This window comes from Equus asinus, chromosome 7 (genome assembly GCF_041296235.1).
Source record: "Equus asinus isolate D_3611 breed Donkey chromosome 7, EquAss-T2T_v2, whole genome shotgun sequence".
NCBI lineage: Eukaryota > Metazoa > Chordata > Mammalia > Perissodactyla > Equidae > Equus > Equus asinus.
This window is the reverse complement of record NC_091796.1, coordinates 81,327,870-81,348,332: the sequence shown is the minus strand read 5'-3', so window position 1 is coordinate 81,348,332 and position 20,463 is coordinate 81,327,870. Positions and strand designations below refer to the sequence as shown.

Below are 20,463 nucleotides of genomic sequence, written 5' to 3'. Positions count from 1 at the left end.
TCGTGTGAAGGGAAAGTCTCTTAGAGCTGCTAATCTCAGATTCTCCAGCAGACCACGTGGGGTTTACCTGCTGGCGAGACGAGGGTCAAGATGAGAGGGTTGGCATAGGATTTCGCCTGAAGACCCTCGAGGTTTCTGCTACCAGCAGTGCCATCCCTCTAGGGGCTGAGATATGGGCTTTGTGTCGAGGGAGAGTGGGAGTGGTGGTCTGGTCTTAAGCCATTTAGCTAGGCTTCTGCTTCCCAGGTACGGAGCAGCCAACTCATGGACCTGCCCCTTTTCTTCTTCTTGGCCATATTTCTTGGCCCCTTTTCTTCTTCCAGGAAGCCATATTTATGTTGCTTATTGCCCTTGTCTCACACTGTCTATTTGAGAAGTGGTGCTTGCAAGGACACAGTTTTAGAGATTTGGGGTCTGAGAGGCTGCCTGAGGCATCAGGGGCGCAGCTGTTGTTCCCCACACCTACCAAGGATGCCTCGGCTTCAGGGTTCCATAGTGGAAGTGGAACGTGTTTTCTGGCACCAGATCACTGGGTGATACATTGAAACTATTCTCCATATCAAGCTTTTCTACTTCAGAGTCAACCACCGGGTAGTGGGAGAGGCACCTCCCAGGAAACCAGGAGACCTGGGTTCTAGTGGCTCTGCCACAACTAGCTGTGTGTTTCCAGGCAAATCACTTAGCCTTGCTGGGCCTCGCTTACCTCATCTGTGCCATATGGTGTTGGACTGGATACACTCCCAGTGCCCTTTGACTTCAAAGGTATAATAATCATCATCCTTACCAAATGCCTGGCACTGTTCTAATGCTTTGCACAGAAATTAACTCATCACAACAATCCTAGGTAAGTACTATCATTATTCCCATTTTCCCTCTGAAGAAACTGAGGCACAGAGAGGACAACTGACTTGCCCAGGGTCTCACAGCTAGGAAATGATGGAGCTCTTACACAGCTCAACTTCCATCCTCCACTCATGGTTTTCTTTACCTGGGCCCGTTATTATAGTCGTGATGGTTCTGTCCAGGGTGTAATGAGTGTTGGAGGTGGGAAACTCTTTTAAAGGGAAACCCAACTCTGGGGTGGATGGCTGGGTGTCCCTGGCTGGGAGAATGACGGCAGTGGCCGCAGAGATTGCTGACATTTGTGGTTTCCCTCTCCTTTCCTCTTTTCCTCTCTAGTCTGCGGCAAGCGCTACAAGAACCGGCCGGGACTCAGCTACCACTACGCTCACACTCACCTGGCCAGCGAGGAGGGGGATGAAGCCCAAGACCAGGAGACCCGGTCCCCACCCAACCACAGAAACGAGAACCACAGACGTGAGTTCCCAGGTGTCGGGTTGGGCAGCGATGAAGTGGGTGGGCAGGGCTGTGGAGCCTTGCTCTTTTCACCTCTGGCATCTTCCAGTGGCGACCATTGGTTGGTCTCAGTGTCCTGTGGTTAAGTTGCCTCTTTCAGCCCAGGCCCAGCTGCCCCTGTGGGTCAGCTGAGCCGCAGGCTTAGAGTGAGCTGGGCAGGGATGGTACACCTAGCTCTGCTCGCAGAGGAAGTAAGGTGTTATGGTACAAGGAAAACTTTCTTATGTGGCCATTGTCAAACACCAGATCTGTTCCTCTTTTCCCTCAGCTCCAAAAGGTCCATATTTGCAGCTGCTAACCTGAGTTAGGCGTAGCCTTTGGGTGTGTCAATTCAGACAGACATTCCAAATGCCTCCATGTCTGCCAGGAGACATAGAATATTCTTGATCTATTGTCTCAGCTGCTACAAAGGTCACGATTTTGGTACAGGGCTCTCCTGCCTTAGAAATGCTGCCCTGGAGCCTCTATGCTTTTTGCTCAAGTACTCAGTCAACAAACATGACCTAAGTGCTTGTCATTTGGGATGTTGGGCTCGAAGACCCAGAACAATCCTGAAGATTTGTGTTTCCATTTCTATTCTTTCTTTCCTTCCTCAACTTCCAGACATGAATGAAGGAGTCAAAAAGGGCTGAACATTCACCACTTGACTTCCCTCTATAACATTCCTTATAGATTCTGGGCCTATAGTAAACTCAGAATGGGATGGGACAATGGGATCTTTTGGGCTTGCTTCAAGATGTGGGGCATTCTAGATTGTTAGGTGAGGGATAATTGTGGGCATGCCACATGTCTTTTATTTTCTTCACAAGATTTGGTGGTAGGTGTTCTTAAATTCAACAATTCAATGTAATTAAAGGGAATCAGACCTCTAAAAATATTCAGACTCTAGGGGCCGGCCTGGTGGCACAGCGGTTAAGTGTGCACGTTCCGCTTCAGTGGCCTGGGGTTCGCCGGTTCGGATCCTGGGTGCAGACATGGCACCACTTGGCAAGCCGTGCTGTGGTAGGCGTCCCACGTGTAAACTAGAGGAAGATGGGCATGGATGTTAGCTCAGGACTAATCTTCCTCAAAAAAAAATTCAGACTCTAGGATTTGGGGATGACTCCTGTGCATTTCAGTCAATCCACTTGGTCAACTGATGTTGATTGGCCACTGGCACCAAATGTTTGAAATGATTAACACACCTTAGCCAAGACCTGTCTTTAGATTGGTATGTGTCTCCCCAGCCCCCACCCCACATTCCCCCTGTCTCATTGCCTTCTGTAATAGTCTGCTCAGGGTGCCATGACAAAACACCAAAGACTGGGTGGCTTAAAGAAAAGAACTTTATTTTCTCACAGTTCTGGAGGCTGGAAGACCCAGATCAATGTGCTGGCAGGGTAAGATTCCTCCGAGGACCCTCTCCTCAGCCGTGGCTGGCCGCCCTCTTGCTGCCCCTTTCCGTGATTGTCCATCTGTGCACGTGCACCCCTGCTGTCTCTTTATGTGTCCAAATTTCCCGTTCTTATAGAGACCCAGCAAGACTGGATTAGAGTCCATCCTAATGGTCTCATTGTAGCTTTTTCTCTTTCCTCACCTCTCTAAAGGGCCCCTCTCTAAATACAGTCGCATTCTGAGGTACCGAGGCACAGTTCAGCCCATAGCACCTTCTTTAATTCTTATTTACCTTCAGGGTTCAAGCCTTTCGTGTGACAGAATCTTATTTTCTTACCTACTGTTGTCGTCTGGACAGAACCTGAAAAGCAGGGCTGGAGGGTCTGACAGAGCTTTGCCCACCTTCCCTTGCCAGCTCCTGAGTAGCTATGATGCTGAGGTCTCTGTCTTCACTCTGGGGAGAGATTTCCTTGGTCCCTTCATCCCGTCTTCCAGGAGGGAAAATACATTGACCTGCACTGACGCAGCTGGCATTTGCATTTCCCTGTCTGTCCTCTTACGCCTTCTCTGACCCTAGTGGCCAAGGTATAGCTATTGTCTCCCACCTCAAGGAGGCTGAGAATGATCTCCTTTAATTTGGGTTGCTCTCCGGAAAGTATTTACCAGCGATGGTTGCTCTCTCTGAAGTATTTATTAGCTTGGTACTATTTCTCACTCCCCCAGAGCTGGCTTAGCCTTTCCATCTCTTCTCAAATGCCAGGCCATTCTGTTCCTGTCTATGTAGGTGCTCTACTCATGCTATAGGGTTTAGAAAGTTGCTCTTTTGTCTGGATCTCTTTTGTGTGTGTGCACAGTGATGGCAACAGCAGAGGAAGGTTCCATGTGGCTCCCCAGGTACACTGCGGACCCTAAGTGGGTCAAGGCAGTCTCTCCTTAGCTATTGCTGAGGTCTCCTTCCAGCTAGCTGTTGACTTCCGAGATGCGCACTGGCATAGTCTTCTCTGTCCTCACGCACTCTCATGGGTCGGTATCTTCTGTCTCCTAATGTCCTCACCTTGAGGCCGGATGGCCTTGCTTAGTAAAGAAGCTGTGTTTTGCCTCCTCCTACACGGAGACATATCCCTAAGAAATCTCCTGGTGTCAGCTCTTTTCTCTCTCTGGGTTTGTCAGGGAGCCCACTCGCCCCAACCCCTCTCTACCCATCTTCTCCTTCTCGCTCTGCTAATGAGAAATTAGGTTCTTTAAAAGGATCCTCTGACTACCCAAGGGTTTTAAACCACATAGAAAAGAATAGCTGTACCTAGGCTTGTCTAGGACTTCCTCACACAAGGAAGGTTCCAGAACCCTCCCAAATGACATCTCCTCACAACACCTCTGAGAACTCTGTGATTAACCCCAATTTTGCTAGCAGGGAGGGTGCAGCAGACAGGTCCTCAGTGTCTGCGGAAGCTGTCCTTTCTCTCTTCCCCAATTTCTCTGGACACATCCAAGAGATGGTGGCTCTTCCCAGGTTCTCTGCACCGCACACTGCCGCCGATCTGCTTGCTGCTCCGAACATGTGCTCTGTTCCCTCCCACATTCCCCTGGTGAGGAGCCCCCAACCATTTTCTCCTGAGCGCTAATTGCCAGCATCATTAATACCCAGTCATTAGCTGCTCCCACTGTTTGAGGTGGGGGTGGGGGGGCTCCCATCCATCCTGCCCCTAAATGCCACTGGGGCTGCGTGGTGAATTGAATGTGACAGCTCTGCAGCATCCTGAGGTCTCAGCTTCATGATCATCCCTTGGCAGGGCTTCTAGAGTGGGGGAGGGGGGCAGGGAAGCTTAATCCAAGAGGCTAATCTACAGCTCCCCCAGGAAAAGGTCTGGACGCCCGTGGAGGGGGAATGCTGACTTTTCCCTCTTCAGCAGAGCCGCTGGGTGACCCACGCTGCTTGTGAAACAGGCCTATCGGGAACACAGCCCTACAGACTCAGGAGTTTTCAGGGCCACGGGCGTCTGCGTTTGCACCACCTGCAGTGGTAGAGACCTTTTGACTTTGGTCCTCCTGCTGTCGCTTGCTGCATCCCCCCAGCTGTGTCTCCCATTGCTTCTCCCTGCGTCTGCCGCTGCTGAAAGGGCAGAGCGGAGTGCCGGAGCTGGCGCTGACCTCCCCCCAGCCCCAAGCTGCCTGCGCTGCCAGCTCAGCAATTGACTGCCATCCCTCCTGTCCTCCTGCCCCTCCCCGCTGATGTTCTCTGGCCTTTGTTCCTCTTCTGTCTCTCATGTTCTCCGGAGTATACGCTTCTTGTCTCTTCTCAAGGCTTGTCTCCTTCCTCTGCCTCGCTGCCTCAAATACAGGCAGCCCAGGGCTGCTTGGAGCTCACACACTGTCCCCTGGGAGATAAGGGTCTTCCCCCGAGAGCTGCTGCCCTTCCCCTCCCTGGGTGAGGCTGGATTCTTCTTCCTTCCACTGTTTCTCTTACCATCTTCATCTACCTTCTACAAATGAAGCCACCGTGCATGCGTGCATGTGTGTGTGTGTGTGTGTGAAAGGAGTCTGAGAGGTGCCACTCAGAAGCATTCCGTTGTGACTCCTTAAATGCCACCTTGATAAACAGCCCCAGTGGGGCCGGGGGCCAGCAGAAAGAGCACCAGATTAGAATTCAAAACTCCTTTGACACAGGCTCACAATTTCAAAACTCTTCCTGAATTTCTTTTTACCTTCCCTACACAGTGGGAATCTATTATAGATGAAATTTTCAAGGTCCTTTTTTGGGGGTTAGAGTGGGTGTGGGCATTTAGGAGGTCCTGGACTTGGATGGAAAAGCTATGTAAATAAATTCAGTCTTGGGACCGGCCCTGTGGCTAAGTGGTTACGATCACGAGCACTGCTTTGGTGGCCTGGGGTTTGCCGGTTTGGATCCTAGGCAAGGACCTATGCACCACTCATCAAATTACACTGTGGCAGTGTCCCACATGTAGGAACTAGAATGACTTACAACTGGGATATACAGCTATGTACTGGGGCTTTGGGGAGAAAAAAAAGAAAAAAGAGGACGATTGGCAACAGGGCCAACCTTCCTCACCAAAAAATATACCTTAAAAAAATAAAATAAAATAATTTCAGTCTAATCCATTCATCTGTCCATTTGTCCATCCATCCGTCGGTTTGGTAGCCATGTACTGAATGCTGTCTTGGCCCCTGCCTTTGAGGAGCTCACGCTCTTGAATGGGAGCGTGCAATCGTCTGTGCATGCAATGGCGAGAGAGCGCAGGACTCAAGGGCACCGCACACTTTCACTCTGTAGGGCAGTGGTGTTCTAAGTGTGGCATCAGCATCACCTGGGAACTTGTTGGAAATGCATATTCTTGGCTCCCCCAGACCTCCTGAAACAGCGTGCGAGGGTGGGGACCAGCAATGCGTGTTTTAAGAGGCCCTCCAGGGCATTGGGGCTCACGAAAGCTTGAGAACCACTGCATTAGGGGATTTGCAAAGGCTTCACTGAGGAGGTGATGTGCGAGTTAGCCCTTGAAGAATGAGGAGGGATTTCCCGGGGGAGGGGGAGGGCTTCCCGGGTAGAGGTGACTATGTACAGAGGCAGGGCAGTAGGAAATAGCACGGTGCATTCCAACAGTTGGCAGTAGTTGGACCTGACAGTATTGGAAGAATGGTGGAAATGTAGGCAGGGCCACATTGGGAGCGTCTTCTGTGCCAGGCTGTGTGGTCGTCATCCTCTAGGACACGGAGAGCCACAGCAGCAATTACTGGAAGGCAAGAACTAATGATTTATAGAGAAATCTGTTTGGCATATTATTAATTGTGATATGGTATATCTCTTTTATTTAACAGCATAAGTGAGTATAAAATGCTTTCTATAGCATACTTGGAGCTCCTAAGACAGAAATGTCTTTTAAAATACAGGTCAATAAAATTTATTTCAAGCCTCTTTCTTAGGTCCATGGCAGGAAGTAGGGGTGTCCTAGGTCCCAGGAGGTCTCAGTCTTCTGTATAATAGGGTGTACCTGGTACCTAAGCTTTCAGTGTCTGTCAGAGAAGAAAAGGCCCACTGAGCGCACCTCTGGAGGGCATGCTGTACTCTGCAGAACTGAAAGAGGAGAGCCGAGTTGATTAAGGGTAATGTCGGCTGATTAGATAATCTGAAAATTAGTCTGATAATGTGCAAATTATCTAAAAGAAGCATATGATGTCATTGCCACACTGATGGGAAAGATCTAACAGATGTTCATCTTCTGACATCCCTGTCCTCTAACATACGGCCCAGGGGCATCGGATACAGCTTTAAGAGAGAGAGTGAAAATTACCTCTGACACAAGCTTAAGAATTTGGATTACTCTGAAAGGCGTCTGGAAAGCCATAAAGCCCACACAACCCGCCACTTACCCAACCTTGACGCAGGAAATTCAGGCTTTGTGACAGGGGAGAGAGGGGAAAATTCAGAGACAGGGCTCCGTCAGTAAAAGTGAGAGCAAATTTGGCAACGAACAACAGGTGTTCTTTAGATGAATTATTATTTAAATAAAGTTTATAGATCACAAAGCATAGAAGAACCAGAGGGCTTGCTCTGGCCTTGAAGGTAGACGTGGAGTTAATCTCCCAGTCCTGTGGGTCATCTACACTCTTGACCTAGTGGCTGAGAGAACAGCAGTGGGATTGGCCAGGCCAGGGTGGGTATCATGACTCTGCCACTCTGCCATCTTCTATCTGTGTAAATGTGGGCCACTCACACTTCTCTGCTCCTTCGTTGCCTCATCTGTACAACAGTGAGAACAATCAAACTGACCTCCTGGGCTGGCCTTGGGTCTTCAGGGGGGTGATGTGGGCGTTTGGCACCATGCCTGCACATTGTGAGTGCTGATATCCCATCTCCGTGCCATTTGGACCAACAGAGCATGTCTGTGACCACAGATGGCTGATCTGAGTCATGGTCCATCTGTGGCCGTGCGATCCTGGGAAGCTAACTGCTTCTGGGGCTCTCAGTGGCATCAGGCATAACTATCAGAGCCTGAACTGGCCCTGGTACATCTTTTGCTAAATCTTAGATATGGGACACCAATCCTCCTACACAGGCTAAACCTGAGTGTTTGTTGAGAACTTACTGTGCATGTGCTCACTTATGGGGCTAAGTGTAACTGGGCCTCCAAAAAGGCCTAACATGTGACCTCAGCTCTAGGAGAACCTCTGCTTTGATTGGGGAAATAAGGTGGATGCCCGAAACCCAACCGGAGGAAGCTGTGGAGCAGAATCTAGCCAAGTGTGGCGTCCCTGTATTTACTGTCCCAGGATTGGGCACACACCTGCCCCTTGGCTTTCTGTGAGCCTCTTTTATTTCTGGCCTAATTACCTAGAATGTTCAGAATTGAAGAGTTCCATGTCCTGAGCAATGACGATGGCAATGATACTTGCTGATATTCTTTGAATGTGTCAGACACTGTGCTAAGCGAGCTGCATTTATCTCATTTATCCTCTCAACAATGCTATAAGGTGTGTGCTTTATTCCCTAGAGCACACCAGCGCATGTAGAGACCAAGTGATGTGCTTGTGGACGCAGAGTGTGAATATGAATTCTCTAGTCTTGTTGTCACTTCTTGGGGAAGTTCACTTATTTAAGCTTTTGATTTTTTCCTGCATTATCAGAAATAAAATTATTCTGCATCTAGGAGAGGAAAGAGGTGCCGGGTACTTTATATGCATCACCCCATGTAATGTTCACAGATCCCTGGGCACATACTATCACTCTTATTTTCCAGATGAGGAAACTGAGATTCAGAGAGGTTGAGTAATTTGCCCCAAGTCATGTGGTTAGCAAGGTGGGAAGCAGAGATGTGTCTGTGCTTGAGTTGGACACCATTCAATTATGTCAGGACATTGGAACCCCAAGTGATGGATCCCAGTCTCAGCCTGGGGTCTTTGTCATGGTCCCACTGAAGTCCCTTAATTTTCACCTATAGGCTAATGGTCAAATGCATCATATTGCATAGTGGCTTTTCTAAAGAAATCAGTGTATTAAGGGATACTACCTTAGTCAGCTTGGGCTGCCATAACAGAATACCATAGACCGGTTGGCTTAAACAGCAGGAATTTATTTCTCACAGTTCTGGAGACTGGAAGTCTGAGATAAAGGTGCCAGAAGGGTTGGTATCTGGTGAGGACTCTCTCCTTTGGTTGGAGACGTCTGTCTTCTTGCTGTGTCCTCATGGTCCTTCCTCGGTGCATGTGGGTAGAGAGAGAAACAAGCTCTCTGGTATCTCTTCTTTTTTTTTTTTTTTTTAAAGATTGGCACCTGGGCTAACAACTGTTGCCAATCTTTTTTTTTTTTTTTTTCTGCTTTATCTCCCCAAACCCCCCCTGTACACAGTTGTATATCTTAGTTGCAGGTCCTTCTAGTTGTGGGACACTGCCTCAACGTGGCCTGATGAGCGGTGCCATGTCTGCGCCCAGGATCTGAACCCTGGGCCGCCACAGCAGAGTGTGTGAACTTCACCACTCGGCCACGGAGCCGGCCCGTGGTATCTCTTCTTATAAGGGCACTAATCCCACCATGAGGGCCCCACCCTCATGACCTCATCTAACCCTAATCACCTCCCAAAGGCCCCATCTCCAAATACCATCACTTTGGGGGTTAGGGCTTCAGCTTAGGAATTTGGGGGGAAGCACAATTCAGTCTGTTGTAGCCACATTTCACCTTCAAAACTAGCCAGCTGTTTTTGGTCTTGTATAGATGCCTCTCCCCCGTTACACATTCTGCTTGAGACTTTAATTTGTAAATGAGTTTTACTATACAAAAAAATCACACATCACTCTATTCAATAATTTTCCTGTATCTCTCTTAGTCCGTATCTCACTGTCTTTCTAAGCTCTTATATCTCTTTCCAATCACATTCTTTAAAAAAAAACAACAACAATAATGCTGCACCTAAAGCGAAAATCCTGGGATTCACTCTTGGCTCTTTATTTTCCTTCACCACCCATATCAGCTCACCCTCCAAAATATACCCTGCATCTGTTTCCCTTTCTCCATCTCCTGGCCACTGCCAGCTCTTGCTTGCATCATTGCAACTTCTTTACTGGTCTCTCAGCCTCTATTCTTGCCTCTTGTAGTCATTCTACACGGAGTAACCAAAGTGGTCTTTTCGAAGTATAAAATTATGCCACATCCCACTCTCAACACTTTTATCACACTTGAATACAACCCAAACTCCTCACCGTTAGGGCCTGTATTTTTGCTTCTCAGGGTGTGTCAGCAGCATCAGCATCACCTGGGACTCAGGTGATGGACTCATCCAGGTTTGCCCAGGACTTTCCCAGCTTTAGACTGAAGGTCTCATGCCCTAGGAACCCCTGAGTGCCAGGCAAACCCAGACAGTTGGCTATTGCTACCCTGTGGGGGAGCTTGTAAGAAATGTGGCCAGTTACCTGACTCGGTGCATCCAAAGAAGAAAGAATTAAAAGGAAATTGATTGATTGAACATTGGTCTTCGAAAGCTGGATTTCTCTAAGGCAGTGGTTCACCTGGGAACTTGTTAAAAATGCAAATTCTAGAGCCCCACTCCAGACCTGCTGCATCTGAAACTCTGGGATGGCTCAAGCTCTACCCTAGACCCGTGAATCCTAATCTGGATTTCAATGAGATCCCTAAGTGATTTGTTTGCACAGCAATCAAATTCAAGCAGCCCTGACCCCCACGGTCTGCCAACCACTCTGGCCTGACTCCCCGCAGGTGCGGTTGCCTGTGCCCACGGTGCGGTAGTGTCAAGTGGGCCAGCTGAGAGCCACACTGCCTGGGTTCAGAGCCAACACAGCCACTACTAACATGTGACTTTAGGCAAACTACTTAGCTTCCTTGTGCCTCAAGCATCACCTGTGTAAAAGCAGAATGTTAATACATCTACCTCATAGGGTTATGTGAAGATTAAATGTTAATTCATAGAAAGCGCGGTGTCAACAGAAAATGCATGTGACGCAATGTGATATGACTCTCACGTGTCGCGTTGGAGACGTGGTTCTTGAGCTTGAGCGCATCAGAATCCCCTGGAGGGTTCCTTAAAGCACAGACCGCTGGATCCCACCCTGGACTTTCAGATGCAGTAGGTCTGGAGTGGGGCCCTAGAATTTGCATTTTTAACGAGTTCCCAGGCGAACCACTGCCTCAGAGAAATCCGGGTTTCGAAGACCAATGTTCAATCAACCTATTTCCTTTGAATTCTTTCTGCTTTGGATGCACGGAGTCAGGTAACTGGCCAGGAATCAGATCACACTGTTAAATCTAGGGGGTAAGCTTGGTTTTCGTTCTTTTCCTAAGGCTCCGTGCTTCCTAGGGTAGACATCTCTGTGGCTCCCAGCACCTGCCTCCTGGCTTGCTTTCTGGGAATGTCCCCTGTTGGGGTCCTCATCCCGAGGCTGGGCTGCCCCTTAGCTCTGTGGCCTCTTGACTCTCTCCTCATCCTCAGGTCTGATACTCGATGCCCATCCTTTTCCTGAGTATTGCTTTTCAGTCTGAAGGACCCAGAAAGCGCCAGTCCCTTGTGGACTCATGGGGCTGAATAGCTGAGTCCTGTGGAGGTGCTGCTGAGGAGGGGTGGAGGGGACAAGACTGAGCTAGAGAGGAAGGAGGCTTGCTGAATTCTAACACCACAATAATACTGTCCTGAAAGCTAGACGGACGAGCCTGACCGGGCTCTAAAGTACCAAGATGTTCTGCGATTCTCTGAGGGGAACGACACCCCTCACTCAGAGCCCTGTTGACACAGTTACTCTCAAATTAAGCGTTTTCCTTCTCAACTGACTCATTTGGTGGCAATAACAAGTCGCTACGCCAGGGCATGAACTGACCCACATGACCTTCCACTGGAAAATTGAAATATCTCCTTGTGCTTTCCCTAATCAGCGCTGAGAAAAGCAATCAGCTTTACTTGGTCTTTTTCTTGCTTTTCTGAAGCATCAATGTCAGACCCCGGGTTGCCTGCCTAAGGCTGGAGCACAAAGGACATTACTGACGGGTCATGTGACCGTCTAGCCCCAGCACTGGTGACATGGTGTCCAGACTCCTGACAAATTACGACTCTAACCAAATCTGTCCATCAAGAAGGAGTATCGATATGAGCAGATGTGTGTTTTCCCTTTTTTTTTAAAAAAAAATTTTTTTTTTTAAAAAGATTTTATTTTTTCCTTTTTCTCCCCAAAGCCCCCCGGTACATAGTTGTGTATTCTTCGTTGTGGGTTCCTCTAGTTGTGGCATGTGGGACGCTGCCTCAGCGTGGTCTGACGAGCAGTGCCATGTCCGCGCCCAGGATTCGAACCGACGAAACACTGGGCCGCCTGCAGCGGAGCGCGCGAACTTAACCACTCGGCCACGGGGCCAGCCCCTGTTTTCCCTTTTTATGGCACAGTTTCTAGGAGTAAATAGTCACAGGATGCATGTCTAACGGTGCGAGTTTTGTATTCCATAAAGACGGAGGAAGAGAAGGTAGGGGCAGAGAAGGGTAGGATGACTGACACCATATTTTAAAATGTTTATAAAGATGCTACAGCCACCAAAACACATAGTAAGACGGGGCCTGTTTCCTCACTGGCTGCTGTAGGGCTTCTGGCGAGAAACTGAACGTGGGGTCTAAGGGACTCTGGGGCCAGCTGAGTCTGGAAGTTCTTAATTCCTTCCATCTTAGTTTACGAAGAAATGCCTGAGAGAGAGCATTCTTGCAGGAAGGCAGGCCCATTGGCTTTTTCCACCTGAGCTTTATTCTCTTCAGTGGGCCCCCATTACTTCTACTCCTCACTCTTTCTGTCCCCTTTTATAAACAGGACTGACGCTGGCAGTGCCCTAGAATGGTGACTCAGTACCCAAGGGACACTTTATATCCACTGAATTCCTAGTCTTTGACTTCCCTTTGCTTGGCAGATTTTTTTTTTTTCTTCAAAAATCCTCTATGAGAATTTGTCCATCCTTTCATTAAGTATTTATTGTCAGCTCTTTGTCAATCACTGTGCCAGGTGCTGGGGATTCAGAGATGAAAGACCCCACTCCTGCCCTCGGGGAGCTCATGGCTAATAGGGAAACAGACATGTTCACAAATATAAAACAAGGATGAAAGGCCGAGTTCCTCTGGGTTTGGAAAACTTTGCTTCTTTCTCTTCTTTCACCCTGTTATAATCCGCAAATAATAGGCCTAAAAGAGACCTTAAGACATCATCTAGCATATTCTCTTGCCTCTAGATAGGTGTGCACTCAGACAACCCTGGGCCTGAGGAAAACCTCCCAGGTACAGAGGCCTCTTCAGAGAAGCCCGCCACCCCCACGCTGCCTCTGTTTACCCGCCTTGGTCCCCAGCTTTCTTGGAGGATGCGCTGCCATCTCAGCTCATTCTGTCTCAGGTTGTCCTTGATGATATGGAGTGTGGCAATTTAACCCCATCCGAAAACTTGAAGACATTAAATTAGCTTTCTCTTCTCCAGGCGGACTAATCTCAGTGTTGCCTGGAACCCTCCTGCATTAGCAGCCACCCCCTTTCATCCTTATCATACATTCAATCGTCCTCAATGCCAGCTGGCAAAATGGCCCGTGAGGAAGAGCGAGTTCTCTCCACTGAGGTCATGTGGTGCGTGGACCCTGGTGTCTGTGGCCGTGCCGGCTCCTGGAGCCCCGTGCCTTTCCCCATTCAGGGAGGAAGGAAGGCATCATTCATCTTCCTCCTGGAGCCTTGGGGTGGGACCTGACTTGCTATTAGGTGGCCGAGAAGAAGCAGCCTAAATAGAATCCCAAGATTTTTGTTCCTTGGATCTGTGGGATTTATTTTTTTCATCAGTTCTACGGAAGCAATGAAAAAAGTGTCAGGCCTTGGGGATAATTTCTGAGTAAACGCGTAAGGAGGAGGGTGAGCAAGAGCCTGAGAATTAAGACCATTTATCCAGGCTTAGAGGCTCTGTTTGCGTCCTGCTCCAGCCTTCCCCACGGTCTTTATCTCGCCGCCTTAACCCTCTCCTTGCTCTGCGCCACATGGGCCAGCACAGATCTCTTCACAGCTGCCTTCTCGGCCCCAGCCTTCCCCTGCCTCCCCCGCCCACGTCCCTCATTAAAGGCTTGGTGGAAGGTAGGAGGATGTGGCGGTGGCCTCCAGCTGAGGCCTGCTCGCTGATTCTGAAGGGGAGGCATGTTGGCTTATGCCCTCCCCTCTCCCCCTCCCTGCCTCCGAAGCTTCCTCCTCTAGCCTGTCCTGTCCAGGGTGTCCTGTGTGGCCAGCCTGGGGCCGCCTTTTCACTTTCCCTCTTTTCCTCTCCCCTTTTCTTTACTCCGTCCTCTGAAGATGCGCTCTGCACAGCCAAGTGGCACCAGGCTAGGATGCTTTACACTTGAGAGATGAAGTAATAACAGGTGGCAAGACCAGAGGCTGCCGGAGCCTAGGATTCTGGTTACCATGGAAACATGTCAGACCTGTGGAGGGATGGGAACTGTCAGCCGTGGAGGGTGGTCGGGGGACAAGTGAGAGGGATGAGGAGAGGCACGTCTCCTCCTGGAGGGCTCTGCCTACTGCCCCCAGATTCCCCAAGGGCTGCACGCCCCAACTAGCAGGCCCTGGAGAAACAGCTGCTGGGCTGAGACTGGGGCTCTGGTTGGGTGGTGGGCACGGCACGTGGCCGTGTGTTTGCGCACACCAGGCCCTGGCAGGCGGTCTGAGCGTCTGCTCAGGATATGAAGTCACGCTTTTGTGGATGTGCCATGGAGGAGCTTAAACTTCTGGCTTGCTTCCTGTTTCCCTAAGACACTTAGGACAAAGCTCTGGTCTTGGCAGAACCAGATGAGGGTCTGTTGCTGGTGGCCGGACTGTCCCTGCTACTCATTCTTTTCCTGAGTGGCAGGCATATCGCACACAGCAGAGATCAGCCTGAAAGGGGGACAGACAGCCCTGTCTGGGTGGTGGTTCTATGGAAGCTTTGGGGCCTTGTTTGCCATAGACACGTGACTTGATTGAAGTAAAAAATCCTACAGTGCACACTAATACCTTTCCAGAATGACTGTTCACCCTTGACTGAGTGTGGTGGTGGGACTGTTGGGGGCTTGGCTTTTCCTTTCTCTTGGTTTGATTTATTTGAATGCTCCCGTCCATGCTTTCTTAGTAATTTATTTATTTTTGCGTTTCTTCTTGAACTTTGTTCCTGATTTCCATCTTTTTTTTTCTTTGAGCGTTTTAGAGTTATCTCCCCCAGGTAAATTCCTAAATTCTTTAGGCTCACTTTATTTTCTTGGCAGTTTCCTTGTATCTCTTATATGATCTCGGCCTGTGAACATTAATCAGCAGAGACCAAAATCCATCATTTCGGATGCTCCCATCAAGATACCACTTGGTCTTTGCCCTCCCCATCATCCTATTCTATAAAGCGGGACTCAATTTCCCATAAGCAGAATCTCTATTTAAACCCCACTTGCCAAGTCTTGGTGAGCTTCCTATTTATAGTAAAATTCTTTTTATAATGATCTCATACATGGTACCAGGAAATTGCTCACAGCTAGGTCAGGCCATAGGCCGGTATAGCTGTGGTGTGAGATTTACTGAAAAAAATTCCTTCATGAGCCTGTGGAATTCTCTGGAGAAGTGTTTTTGCAGAGTATATGACAATAAACAGTATCACCCAGGATGGATTACTGTGGTAGGGACATTACATTTAAGCTCAAAGGGATTCTGCTTTTATCAGACCAATCTCAATAATTTTTATTGCTTTGGCATCATAATAACATATGGGGTGAATCAAGTTGACTCTGAAGAGATTTATAAAGTATTTTATATGCAAGGTATGGCCAGAAAGTGTTTGCCTCTGGACTTCCCTGGAGGCAGAAAAGTGTGATGAGGGGCAGAGAGTGTCTGGGGACACAGACAACCCTGGGGTGAGTCCCACCTCCTCCACGTTGTCCCTGGGGCCTGGAACCAGCCCCTCTCATCTCTTTGGGCTTCAGTTACCTCATCTGTCCAATAATCTCTACTTTACGAAGTTTTTGTGAGAATCAATGACATAACATTCGTAAAGCATTCAGCGTAAGACCCATCACAGTTTTGTAGTATAATAAATGTCTGCTTTTTTTTCTTTTCAAAAAAGCAGTTGACGGGGCCGGCCCCGTGGCTGAGTGGTTAAGTTCATGCGCTCTGCTTCGGTGGCCCAGGGTTTCGCTGGTTCAGATCCTGGGCATGGACATGACACTGCTCATCAGGCCACGCTGAGGCGGCATCCCACATGCCACAACTAGAAGACCCACAACTAAAAATACAGAACTATGTGCTGGGGGGTTTGGGGAGAAAAAGGAAAATAAAAAATAAAAAAAAAATAAAGCAGTTGAATAAGAGGGAGGCTGAGTGGGTAGGAGCAACCTGGTGTCCGCTTCTCAAGAAAGAATGAGTCATAGTCTTATAATTTGCTTGTATGTTTGTGGACCAGATGTTTTACCTACCATAGAAGGTGAATAGTATAATTTGTCCAGCTACCTATGGCTCTCAGCCACCCACTCGTGTGTACTCTGGGAGCTAGACATGAGACCAGGCTGGATCTGGCCAATCCATTTGGACATAGACGAGCTCTTCTCTCTGAAGACTAGGGAAATAAACCAGGCAATGAATGATATTCACCGCGACAGATAACTCTGCCATGAGGAAGGCAAACACAGTGCTCTGTGCCCCTAGGAGGAGGTCCCAGGAGTGTCACTGGCCAGCCTACTTACATCTCCGCCATCCTTGTGTAAATCATTCATCCCACACATTGCTCTTAACCATTTCCTGTGTGCAGGGCATGTAGGTGTTACAATGATGAGTTAGGCATGGTCCCTGACCTGAAGGAGTAGATCATTTGATATGGGGATATGAGGAAGCAAGGGAAGGGTCATGAAAGTGATGTCAACAGAGTGCCCTCCCCAAGGCCTGACTGGTTATTTCTGGCTGGGGAATTGGGCGAGCTCCATGGGAGAACTCTCACTCAGGAACCAATGCTAAATGTGTAAAAAAGTATAAGAGAACCAGATGCAAAACCTATGGATCAGTCCTTCCCACACCATTTTACCAAAATGGAAGGAAGATTTGAGCTCACTATTGTGAGGAGAGAGTAGGAACTGAAGCAAAAAGGTTTTTTGCTGAAAATGAAGCGTAACTGTTCACTGTCACTTTCTATCCTGGGTCATTCTAGACTAAAATGGTACCCACCCCCGCATCCCCCATGTCACAACTGCACACACCAGGGCCTACAAGTGGGCTTTTATCACCTCTTCACTCCCTTGGCCAGGCACTTTCTATGGCCAACAACCAACACAAATACGTGTGGGGACCCCGCTCTGATTCAGTCTCCTCAGAAACTTCTCTTCGTCAGATGAATGAAATTCTGCTCCTCTGGTCTTTTTATATAGGATCAGTTTCTCCATCACTGTCTGCTTTGCTCTACTAGATCATTTCTGAATTTTTTATTTCTTGCAGTATCGGAGTCCCTGATTCAATGGGGTATTCCACCAAGGGTCTATTGGTGGTAAAAACTGTAAGGAATTATCTGGGCATCCTTGTACTCTATATTCTACTTCTTCATCCTCATAAATCACAAGGGATACAGTGCGTTGGAGAAAACCAGATTCTTTGGTTGCTTAAAGATTGTTTGAAAGAGGAGAAAATCTGACATAATAGGAAGCCCCTAGAGAACAGGAGAGAGACAGATGATGAGAAGGGGCCTCCTGAGAGTTTTACTGGATGATATGCATGGGATGCTTTGATCACTTTTCACGCAGGAGGCTAAGTTATGATTGTCATCTCTACATTTTATATCTAGTTCATATCAATCATGAAATCAGCCCCTAAATTTAATATACTACACTTCTTTCTGTTCACCTTTCGATTGGTTTCCAGCAGAGTCCCTTAATGAGGAAACCCTGAGTTTATTTGCTTCATTGGCATGCTTGGATTTCCTTAAGAGAGTTCTGAAAGTGGTTAAGATGGCAATTGAGAGAGAAGGAAGAAAGGGACTTCTTTCTGGATTTGGCCAATGAAAATTTTATAGGCAGAGTAAAAGTTTTGCAGATGTACTGATTTTGGGAGATTATTTGCCAAACCATTCTGTGTGACATGCAGATGCTTTTGGGAGGCAGGGACTGATGAAGAAAACGCCACTCAGTGGGCCACAGAATGTGGCCAGCTCCTCTCTCTGCCCCAAACAGCCAACATGTTTCTTGCAGAGAATTGTCTGCCTCCCTGAAGATGAAAATCAATGACTTAGAAACTGATTAAACAAGCCAAGTAACAATTGATAAATGGATTAACCCTCTATAATGTAATTCTGTAAGCTTTTGTCTTCTGTCTTCCCCAGGTAACTTTTTCTGTTCCTGGGGGCAAAACAGAGGTACGGAGGAAGCAGAGGCCAGAGGGAATCATATTAAAATGGGTGAATCCATTTATCACTCACCATCTGGATGGTATTTTTGCTCACATACCTGCTTCCTTTTACAAATTTTGTACCCTACGGGACCCTGGTTAATGTTAGCCGGTGATTAATGAAAGATAGCGGTAGACGTTGGGTACAGTGAGGAGGAAGATACCCTAGGGGTTAAGGCTGATCCCATAATAGAGAGACTTTTCTTTTTCGTCACAAACAGGGAGTGCTAATGTGACAAGGAAATGTCCACACTAGGGGGGAAAACGCAGAGGGAAATGGAGGCATTTCTTCCCATGCAAGGAACCCGTCCAAGGCTTTTCAACCAGCCCCCAGAAACTGAGGATAATTTCAGTGCTCAAGGATATGTGCTGTGTTCTCAAGGCTTTGTTTTTAAGATCATATCCCAAGATTTTTCTTTGCCTTTGTATAAGGACTTTCAGCGTAGGTGGCTCATGAAGGTCTTAAACTTCAAGACATGCTCATTAACTGACCATTCAACCCATCTCTGGCATGAGGCTGAGCTAAGTGTCCAGTTCTGGTCCTAGGCACTAGGGATCTGCTGATTAACTAGTCCTGGGTGCTCTCCATGCTGACGAGTCTGGACTTCAGGGAGATGAGGCTGAACAAGGGTGGACGCCTGCCAAGATGTTCATCAGAGTCCGCAAGAGCAGCTTCACTGTCCTTCCTGGAAATGACTGCCCACCAGTGCCTCTTTGGTTTCCTTTTCAGGGACAGGGGACTAGCTTCTAAACGAGAGCATCTTTCCCGAGGGCAAGGCCTAGGCATTGACTGTTCTCTCTCCTTCTAGTCACACCACTCTTTGTTGCCATCTGCTCTTTGGGACCTTGGCCCTGAGGGCTGGTTGTTTGGGGCTAGGAGAAGTTCACTTGACTAGTGGGCCTTCTGGATGCTTTGCTCATCCAGAGATGCAATCAGAGGAGCAAGACAGTTTGCATAAAAACACAGAGATGGGAAATATTGCAAAAATCAACCAAACTCTGGTTGGCTTGCAAGGCATTAGGACAGTTGAACTGAGGAGGATTAAAAAGAAAACAGCCCAATTTGGGGCCGACCCAGTGGCATAGTGGTTGGGTTCGTGCACTCCGCTTCGGCGGCCTGGGGTTTGCAGGTTCGGATCCCAGGCATGGACCTGGCACCGCTCATCGAGCCATGCTGTGGCAGCATCCCACATAAAATAGAGGAAGGTTGGTACAGATGTTAGCTCAAGACCAATCTTCCTCACAAAAAGAAAGAAAGAAAACAACCCAATTTAACAATTTAGTTGTAACAAAACCTCGGATTCTAAACTTCATATTCCTTTTGGAGCGATTCTGCCACACTGTGGGAGAAAAGGGGCCGATAGAAACTCATCTCAGCCTAAAATTGGATTTTTTTTTCAAATGTTTCCACAGCCCAGAAAGGCCCGGATGGGACAGTCATTCCTAATAACTACTGTGACTTCTGCTTGGGGGGCTCGAACATGAACAAGAAGAGTGGGCGGCCTGAAGAGCTGGTGTCCTGTGCAGACTGTGGACGCTCTGGTGAGTGTGGCCCCTTCTTGCATCATGTGCCTGTAGACCAGGAACTGTGCCACTTGCATTCCTCTGCCATCTCATGTGGGGACTGAAGGATGGAGTGGAAAAGTGATGGTGGTGATGATTTTGAGTAGAGAGGAGTTTTCAGGTCATTCTGATATTTTTCTTCTTTGGGTCTTAAGAATCAACAGTTATGCCCTGGAATCCAGGGAAAAGGGAAAGGAGAAGTTTTTGACTTGTGTCTGGCCTTTCCGTGGGTGTGTGTTGTTGTGGTGGACAAGAGTGACATAGAGTGGAAACACCTGGAGACACAGGCAACATGCTTCCTTGTATCGGGTGATGTGCACATAACTAGAAGATGTGTTTGTTCTGTGGAAGTGCCTGGGGCAACCTGGGAGAGTATGGAAACGTGAATACTGAGAGAGCAGCCACGTCTTGAATTGTGGGATTCAGAGACCTCTGGGCTCCTGAGTAGCTGCATAAACACCACCTCCATTGGCCACTCATCCCATTTTCTCATATGGAACAGAGAAGAGACCCTGAGAGATCAAGGAGACAAAAGGGCAGGTGTTCTTAGGGCTAATCTGGAGTTGACTTGGCATGTTTTGAAATTTCATCTTTCATCTATCCTAAGACAAAAATAACAAAAGAAGACTCTGGTCTTGTTGTTTCATTCTTGAAATGAGTTCAGGTCTTCAAGTTTTGTTCTAGCTGTTGTTTTTTGATTCTAACCAAACCATTATTTTTGGCTGGTCACGGTTGGTTGGTACTACCTGTTTTTTTCAAATTGTTTTGTCATAACTAGGCCAAA

At 48.1% G+C, this 20,463-nt stretch overlaps 1 protein-coding gene across 9 annotated transcripts in view; it reads left to right on the top strand.

Annotated features, from left to right (window-relative positions):
- The window catches only part of DPF3 (double PHD fingers 3), a 252,853-nt gene that overhangs the window by 167,199 nt on the left and 65,191 nt on the right, over window positions 1–20,463 (top strand). For all 9 annotated transcript variants that reach the window (XR_011504660.1, XR_006530208.2, XR_011504658.1 and 6 more), the window contains exons 7-8: window positions 1,180–1,317; window positions 19,530–19,658. Coding sequence is in view for 4 of the 9 variants with exons in the window: in XM_014835753.3 (XP_014691239.1) it covers window positions 1,180–1,317; window positions 19,530–19,658 (267 nt within the window). In the remaining 5 variants the exon portion in view is untranslated. The remainder of the gene's footprint in view (window positions 1–1,179; window positions 1,318–19,529; window positions 19,659–20,463) is intronic.